This window comes from Ammodytes marinus, assembly GCF_949987685.1.
Source record: "Ammodytes marinus genome assembly, chromosome: 3".
Classification (NCBI taxonomy): domain Eukaryota; kingdom Metazoa; phylum Chordata; class Actinopteri; order Uranoscopiformes; family Ammodytidae; genus Ammodytes; species Ammodytes marinus.
Genome location: NC_137232.1, coordinates 28,678,105 through 28,687,652, shown reverse-complemented (window position 1 = coordinate 28,687,652; position 9,548 = coordinate 28,678,105). Strand labels below are relative to the sequence as shown.

The window sequence follows — 9,548 nt, the reverse complement described above, 5'->3', positions numbered from 1 at the left end:
TTTGCATGTAAAATTAAATGTTCTTGCTGTCAACTTAATCAACTGTTGTGCCAAAGCAAATGTATTCACGTAGAAAAACTTCTATCATACGTGTTGATGAACTACCAACATATAAAAACCATGTGATGATATTAGCCAAAGATTAGCCTGAAATGCTAAGAGAGGTAGTTTTTCTCAAATTGTGGTGATGGGGGAAAGTGAGCCAAATGCTGTGGCACCATGAGGCACAGGTTAAGTTTAGTCTTAAACATATTTAATGTAATATTACATAACATATGTTTTATTTTAAATGTCATACACATTGTAGAAAAGCCATCATGCCAAGGAAATACACCAGGAAGACGACCTGGGACAACCACATCTTCTCATCTTTCCCTGTAACCTTCAGGGCTGGAATGTAGAGTAGGCCTGGTTGTAGAGTATGACTGGCTGATGTTATAATCCAGTTGGGTCTTCTCCTGTGTTCTGAGTCCCAGGCTGTTCTCGCTGGTTCTGATTTTCCTATGCTTTGACCCCCAGACACAAGCTGGCTCTAATGGTCCTGCGTTCTGACCCCCATACTGTGTTCTAATCTAACTGGTTCTATCTTTCATTTGAATCTTATTAAAACCTTTTGAATTATAATATGTTGTATTTGATTTTGTCCAGAGTTACTTTCAAGTGTTTAGAACATTTGCTTTGCTTAATTGACCAAACCCCATCATTATTTTACTAGTCCGACATTAGTTCTGGAATGTGTGGCTAGCTTTCAGGATTCTTACTGTTACAATAGTGTTGTTATGGTAGTTTCAGAGTGGAAAAAGTAAGTGGATCGGTTTACCCCCTTGATTTTTCTGGTATGTCTCAGTTTACCCCACAGCTAAGTGTTTTCAGTAAAGTGACACATGACAACTATTTTTAAAACAATCATATTTTCACTGCCCTTTGTCTTTAAAAAATTCTGCTAATGCCGTTTCTAGGAAACACCCTGAATTAATGGGAAATGTGTAAATTTGAGTGGTAAATCATTTTAACTCGCTTAGAGGGGAGCAAATGTAAAAAGTGGCTCAGATTACCCCGTTCTCCCCTACTGTAAAAGTACAGCCCATTGTGAGAACATAACATACGGTGACAACGTGTTGCGGAAAGAAGCCAAATGTGTGTATGAGAGTTTTTTAAGAGCTAAATGATACACTTGACATTGGACACAACGTGCAAAAGGTGCAGCGAGAAGGAGGCACAGTCATCATTACATGGCCACAGGGAGACCAGTGCATATTCTGTCTGCGCTGGTGTAAGTGCTGCAGCATTATACCACAGCTCAGTGGTAGAGAGTATATTACCAACAGCTGTTGTGCTTTTCTCAGTGGTTTCGGAAAAACTCACAATAAATGTACATGACGGTGAGACAAATGCAAAATACACGTTAAGCTTGAGTAGCCTTGAACACCATACTAACTAAGTCTAAAGCAGTCTGAAGAAAATTATATCCTACAAAATAAATGGTTGCGGCAGTTGTGTATATGCGTGAAGCAGTGGATTGAACCTGATTTGAGGAACATTTGTATCTTTCACTGTTAGTGGAATGTTTAGAGGTTATAGTGCAGAAGAGGAGAGGCCACAGTATTATATCGGCGACTGGCAAAGGCTGTGTTATGATCTGGTTGAACATCTGTTTAATACCTATCTGGCACTTAAGGCAGTGATGAGATGAGAAAGCACCTGCAAGATGAGATAAAATAGTGATGGGCCACTGCTGTGCAAATGAAAACTGTAGTCTATAGTATTTCCCTATGAAACTGGGTTAGTTTGTAAGATGGCGGTAATGAGCAGTATAGCAAGAGGAGTCACAGGTAAGTTTCAACAAGAAAGGGTTGTATTTACTCAAAAAGCTGTTTTCTAGCTCGTGCCAGGCGTGCGAGTGTGAACTGAGAAGGGCGCAATATAGTGCATGTCCGTGTGTTGAAAGTGTGAGGACTCTTTTCGGCTCCGTGACAGTGGTTTTGACACTGCATCAACTAATGCCAGTCAGTGCTACACACACCTGATTGCAATGAGTTGATGCAGCAGCGTCACCTAACTACTGTCTCTCACAGAGCTGCAAATTGTATACACGTTGCTTGGCAACGCCCTTGTCTCGCCCGTAGCCTATATCACTCTCCCTTTTAGCTTTTCTTCATTGCATTCTCTTTTTTTTCTTTGATGGTTCAGCCCCGTTATCAGTCATTATGACGACAAATAACTGTCTCAAACAAGGCTCCCGCTCCCCTTCCCTCACCTGGAGGGATAGGCTTCTCAAATCGCGTTACAGCGCCACCCTGAAATCTGCGACCAATACGGATATGTGACCATAGAGCTTGCACGAGCGAACCGAAAATCGGACTGGGTGTGCGACCAGACCAAAAGCAGTAATAAAAACTATATAAAAACGTCTTTCTTTGCACTGATGGTCTCGTTTGCTGTTAAAGGTAATTTATAAAAATGAGGCTGTTTAAAAGATATTTAAATGTTACTCGAAGCCGCTTTAAGCTCTCAACGCAACAAACCTAACAAGTGACCTCCTGATGTGGAAACACAGAGGGAATATATGGTTGACAAAACCAAGTTTGACCCCCCCCCCCCCCCCACACTCCGCTGACGAAGCGTGTGTCCCACTCTCCTCCGCTGCTAAAGCGTGCGTTCCCTTTTATTTTGACGCAGATAACGGCCGCTAACGCTAACGTTATAGGGTAACAGGCAGCCAACTGGCACTGCAATGAGAAGCTTCTCAGCTGAGGTCCCTGTGTATTTGAATATGTTTTTGGTGTGATTTTGCTAATTAGAAGCAGTTTTGAAAGGACTTTAAACCCAACTTGAGTTTGATTGCCATCTTTGTTTTTTGAGCATCATCAGTGAGACGTCTAAGTGACTTGATGTTTCCCTGTCTACAGATGTGTCTTCATCACACATTGAAAGGTCTTGCTTTAGGTGTATTCAATTTTCCTTTGTGCATTATAAAGGTTTAAATTAAAAATGTTTACCTGTACTATACGTATTATCATTATTAATTACTATTAATTATTGTATTATTGTTTTGAATGTATTGATAGTATTATACTGTTTTATTTTTATTTGGTAGCCTCTGAAATACACACATGCAATAATGTATAAAGAGATGTCAGAGGCTGGCTGTATGTGTCATAGAGATGGCATTGCGAGCAGTCTGGGGTTTGGTGCCTTGCTTAAGGGGTCATCTCGGCAGTGCCAATCCCGTCCAGTCCACACATTTAAAGACCAGATCCATGCCAGACTTGAACCGACAGCCCTCCGGTTTCCAACCCAAACCCCCCAGGGAGCAGCATCAGGTACATTTCCTTTCAAGCATTCATGGCTGGGTGAAAAAAACAATGTTTAAAAATATTTTGACAAAACATGTTTGAACATACGTTAATTGCTTCTAATAATATTACCCATTTTGGCTGCTATCCAAATCAGATTAGATTTAGCAAAAATAAAACTCATATCACATTGTCGTATAGTCACAACTATGACTTGAGCCCTGTCACATTGACTGGGATGCTTTGTAAATATACCCGCAATGTCTTGAATTCCCTGTGCATTTAATAGGATTTAACAGAAGGAGGTTGGAGGAAAAACCAGATGTTCTTTTGGAGAGGTGATTTAGAAAACAAACTGCTAACCTTTCAAGGAGGTGAAGAAGGAAAAAGTGGGGGAGTAAGAGAGAGGTTACAATAACAGAACATTGTTTCATATGAAACAGGCGACAGACACATCGCTTCAGGTGTCTTGAGTATGCATACATAGGAACCATCTCTGCGGTGTTGTGTTCAGTAACACAGTAACGCAGCACCCATGAGTCGCAGCTGTTAGCTTTTCCTTAAACATGCTTCACTCAAGAAAAAAAAGCACTTGAGCTTGAGTTACGTGAAAGACGTCTCTCGCTTGTATGCAGAAGAAAAAGAAAAGGTAATTTAAGGATACAACCTTATATCCTCCCATCTTTATTTGTTAATTTGTTGATTTTATGATAGTGGGTTTATACTGAATCCCAATTGTATTCAATGTCATGTGTGCAAGGCAAAAAATTATTCACATCCAAAATGCATTGATGGATTTATTACCATTAAATTGACAAATTCATCCCCCAGTAATCTTCCAATTTAATTACACTCATAACAGCGGGGATTTAAAGGACAGAGAAAAACTAAGTAGTGTGGAAAAAAAAGAAAAATTGAGCTTTTGATGGAGTCTTGTTTCAAGCAGGCATGGATTACTACTAAATATGTTCTTCCTATAGCCAAACACAGTCATTACAACTGGGAACACACAGAGATTCTGTGTAGACCAGCTCTCACACACCCGTGGTTTTTCAGAGCAAAATGGAATATCAATGTAAAAAAAATATTTTTAAAAAGGAGTAGATTTTGAGGGGTTTGGTTTGATCCGAGCGATTTTCGTCTCTCAATTATTCATCCCCTTTGTGTTGTGTCTATAAGAGTTCTATATGCTGTCTTTTCTGCAGCCTTCTCTGTCATGCATGTTTCTGCTGAAAGGAGGGATTTTTCAGCCCATTCCATTTTGAGCTTTTGCTTGATAAATCTAATCAGTCTCAGTCTTCATTCTTGGATTAATGGCCAATGGCACCAGGATGCCTGGTGGAATTCAAATGTATAAAAAACAAACATATATTTAGATGTATTTGTAAATGGAGGTTGGTTGATAGAGATTTCATATCGCCAGATATATACTTCGAAAAATCCCCAGTGTATGGCTTTTTGTGACTGTATATCCAGAAGAGCTCTGTCTAGGCCTAGCATTCCTGACACTAGTCACCATGTTGGTTTCATGCATGAAGAAGCTGTTGCTTTTAGGAGGACCAGTATCTTCTTACAAGGACCTACGCAAGCTTTCAAAACGATGCAAGTCCAAAATTACTTTATTTGTTATTCATGATCTGGTCACACTTTATAAGAGAGGTCAGCAATACAGGCAGCACAGGGAGACTTGAAGAGCACACACAGAATGCACATGATGATAGGTAATGTGTCAAGATTTACAGAAAGACTGCATGTTTTCTTTTTTTAATTGTACTAATTGCACTTGTTTATTTAGTTGAGCAGTGATTTAGATTAATTTCTGTATGTAGAAAGAAAACAAAGTCACAGTAGTACCTAGTAAAATATATTGATATAGATGATTTGTTATTTTGTGTTGTGTGCATGTTTGCGTCAACATATCTCTGTGTATGTGGTCTTATCCAGTCTTGCGATGGACTGTATGGCCTATATTGTTCTGGCCCTATCTGCGTACTATAAGCATCCCACTAGATTGTAAGGAGGAGCGGGGCGGCCTTTCCCGCTGCACCTATATCTCCCAAGAGAAACTTCTGGACCGGATCATTCAGCATGCTGAGCTCATCTACCGAGTGGCTGAAGAATCCTGCTCTTTGTTTGTGAGTAATGCCGACCATTAGCCCACAAAAATGAATATGTGTACTTCAACACTGTTTACACAGTTTTTTAACTGTAAAGCAAACCCGTTGTATGCGCACACTTTCGTAGACTAGAGTGTACTGTGAAATCATACTCTGAGGCATGCCTTAACACTGAGCAGCACATGACAATATACAGTACATTGTTTTATTGTGCCCTAGAAAGAGGGGATTACACTGAAAGGCAATCTTAGAAAAATCCCTTTCCTACAGAGACGATATTCTAATCAGCTAATGTTTGACATGAGTTAGTTTAAATATGTTCATGAAATGTGACATCAGCATTTTAAGCAGTGCTGTAGGAAAAACGATGCCTTAGGCAAGGGTTAGAGTGACAGCAATGCAGCATTTTGCATTTGACAAGGTTTATAGCATTCATTGTTATGTAAAACTAAAAAAACTTGCTATGTAGTAAAATTAAATCATGCAGAGATCAATACTATTATGATTTATTCTTACATGTCAATTCTAAAAAGTACTTTATAGACATTTCTCATCGGTTTTAGTCTCAATAGCGAGCCCTACATTTCCAATTTCCAATTTGTTTTATCATCGAATAGCATGGAATCCAGCAACACTTGCAAATATGGTGGACCAAAAGCACCGACACTTTCTGCTAGATACTGCTGTGTTATTTGCCTTTTATTCTGACATGACCATTGCCTCACTGCCAGGCTTCAAAGTAATTGTCTATCTCTTGTCTGAGCCGAAGATGTTTTATTTAAGACGCAGGCCCACAGCGGAGTAATACAAATGTGATAATGATATACTGGAGCAGTGAGAGCATGGGTTTTACAGCCTGTTGAATCCCCTTCACTCTGCGATCCAAAATGGTCTTTGAAATGGAATGATGTAGAAGGGCTTGTTACTGAGAAGACACTGCATGGGGTCTACGGATGAGAACATGTTGGGTAACAAAGAGCGTATCTGCTGCGCCTCCAGTCTACAAGATTGGTGAAGCTTTTGTCATTACAGTATGAACCTGGTATCTCTTTGTGTGTGTGGCTGCCACTCTTTACTTTATGAGAACGTAAGGTTTTCAAATCAATTATATAAGGGTTACATACTTAAACCCCATCAAAAAGGATTAAGGATATATGGGTCAGTGGGTTATAGTCATCAAGTATTGTATCATGTACTCATACGTGGGTGTGTACATGTGTGTTCTGTTTCCCTCCATGTTTGTATTTATTGTATAGGAGGAGATGTTTATTCCGTTCCCACTGCAGATCCAGAGGAACCAAGCTGGCTACGCCTGCATCACACAAACCTTAACCATCCCCAGCTCCAAAAGTGAAATCCAACAGATATCTGTAAGTATGCCATAGCTGATTTGTCTGGGCTTTGATTATTTCATACATATATGTGTGAAAAAATGGAATGTGCATACGTGTGAACATCTATGTGTGAACGCCTGCGTGTGTGTGTGTGTGTGTGTGTGCCTGTGCATGCTTGTGTGTGTGTGTGTGTGTGTGTGTTTGTGTGTGTGTTTGAGAGAGCTGCACCTCTGCTTCAATGCAAATGTATGTGTGCAGAAGCAGTATGAGTGTGTGTGTGCAAACACATTATAGAGAAATACAAACTCATAGGCTGCTGTGTGTGTTTGAGTGCAAGGATATTGTGTCTGTCTGTTTTTCTTAGCATATGAGTGGAGGTTATTATTACTGTGCATGTGTGCATGCGAGCAGGCATTAGGGTTGAGTTTATGCATGACTGTCTGCATGCAACAATCTGTTTAGGAAACACTTTGAAGCTTTTATGGGCCAATTTGGAAAAAAAAATATATATAAATCACTTAGTGTGGAACCAAACTTCCCCTCCTTATAATGCCTGTCAACGTCTGAATGAGTGGTTGTTTGCACACACAATTAAATCTCATAAACACAATAGCCTGTTTTATTTCTTGTGTATGTCGACTAAAATGTTTAATAGAGTCCAACAATGCACAACCCTGAGGCCAGAGTTAATTTTGTCCAATGAGGATCTCAGCGAAATGCCACTTAAGGGCTGTAGGAGGTTCTATAGCAGTAATTCTCCTTTAACAGACAAAGGCCAAGTATACAGTAGGACGACAGCAATGTATTTAAAAACATGTTATACTGCTGGTGGAAAGTTAAAGTATGTCATGGCTACAACATAAAATGTGATCTTTGAAACTGTCTATACTGCAGCGGCTCTTCTTTATGTTAATAACTTATCCTCTGCGCTTTCTATTTAAATGTTGCCTGCTCTGCATTTTAAGGGCCATTTCCATGGTGTCCATTTGCAGTTGCTCTAGGCTGTGCGCCACTAAAAAGGGAAAAAATTAAGCGTGCTCAAATGCCTCACACATCACAATTCAGGCTACTTTTGTTAGCTGAACATTTCGTAGCTGACCAGCCCCATGTTGTTGTTCCTTCAGTCCTTCAGTGTTTATTTTTTTGGTGGCTTCTGTTCTTTACTGTCTTACATACAGTTTTTGAAGGGAAAAGTACTTCTATTCAATACAGATGTTAACATTAATATTTTGCAGTGTATTTTTTTTTTTTTTTTAGTTTTTAGGTGTTTTAATTCGCTCATTAATTCGGCTCTGTCAACTTCTCATCTGTGTGCGTCGCAGGACAACTGGCTGCTCCACTCTGTGCTGATGCTGGTGCAGTCATGGATCAAGCCTCTGGTCTACATGCAGACCACGTTGGATCGCTATGACGACGCTCCGGACATGCTGCTCAACAAGACCAAGTGGGTGTCTGAAAAACTCATCAGTCTGGAGCAAGGGGTGGTTGTTCTCATGAAGAAGGTGGGTCAAAAAATACTATCACATTTCTTGTTTAATGTTATACAACTAAACCCAGACTCGCATGTACAGTAAGTAATATTTGTTGTTATGTATACTTTATGTGTTAATCACTCTGCATTCATACAGCAATCACTTAAGAGTATGCACAGTGCATAACACAGGTCTCCCAGTCATCCCAGCTTTGCAATAATTGCCAGATAAAATTTTGAGTATACCGCTCCTTTGTATCCAATCAGGAGACAGAGCGCTATAAAGAGGCGGGTCTCTGTGCCCGTGACCGATGGCTCACTGCTCTCCATCGCGGCACTATCTGATGAAGACGGCTGTGTGTTCATGTGGTGGTGACGTAGGGACGAGGGAGGGAACTGCTAACTGCAGTCACTGACAGGAATTTAGCTAAAAGATCCATATCACTTATTTTTCCTTTAAGTATTGGATTCTACAACTCTACTTATGTATTTTACTTTAAACTGTTACATACCTTTTATTCTCAATGCCTATTTTGCTTAATTCCCCTCATCTTTCCAATATTGCTTTGCAGATGTTGGATGAGGGAATGACGACAACCATCTACAGTGATCAGGGTCTGTTTGAGTATGATGCACAGCCGGACATGCTGGAATCTATTATGAGGGACTATATGTTGCTCAGCTGCTTCAAGAAAGACGCCCATAAGATGGAGATTTTCCTCAAGCTTCTCAAGTGTCGACAAACAGACCCATTCAATTGCCCATAAGACGTCAAGTTTTTTTTTAATAATGCAAAGTTTGAGCTTTAAATTAATTCCTGTGGTTGGTAGCTTTCCACGTATAGATCTGTATGACCATGCCTTAGGCAATTCAGCCTTGCTTTGCTTGCTTGCTATGCAGTATATTATATATATTATGTTATACTGTTTGACTGTGTTCTACAATGTGAAGCCCACGGAGGCAAATGCAAATTTGTGATTCTGGGCTATACATATAAAATGTATTTGATTTGATTTGATTCAGTACATTCTTTATTGATTGTCTTGGAACACCTTCACACAAAATTAAGTAGGTGTAATGCTTTGCCCTTTCTTCGACATACTGCATTTTATATTTCCATACTCAGTTGTTATTTTAACCTGGCAAAGGCAACAGAGGGCAAACTCCCAAAAGATTATTTCCAGGTCAAGCTGTCAAAAACAAAACAAATCTGCATATCCTGCCATTGATTTCCATTTCCCTTGTTCATAAGCGGAGTTTGTGTTCCTGGCTGGCTCTGACTGCAGTGTTTTGATTATTCCCACGGCCCCCAGAGTATTCTGTATGACTG

General features: G+C 39.9%; 1 protein-coding gene across 1 annotated transcript; it reads left to right on the top strand.

The window, feature by feature from the left end:
• Positions 1 to 3,164: 3,164 nt before the first annotated feature.
• smtla (somatolactin alpha) lies at positions 3,165 to 8,985 on the top strand (the record flags this gene model as incomplete). Its single annotated transcript, XM_080024836.1, has 6 exons — positions 3,165 to 3,323; positions 4,353 to 4,371; positions 5,241 to 5,431; positions 6,670 to 6,783; positions 8,070 to 8,249; positions 8,791 to 8,985. 6 exons carry the CDS (start codon positions 3,165 to 3,167, stop codon positions 8,983 to 8,985), a joined length of 858 nt encoding a protein of 285 aa, XP_079880962.1.
• Between the last annotated feature and the right edge of the window lie 563 nt (positions 8,986 to 9,548).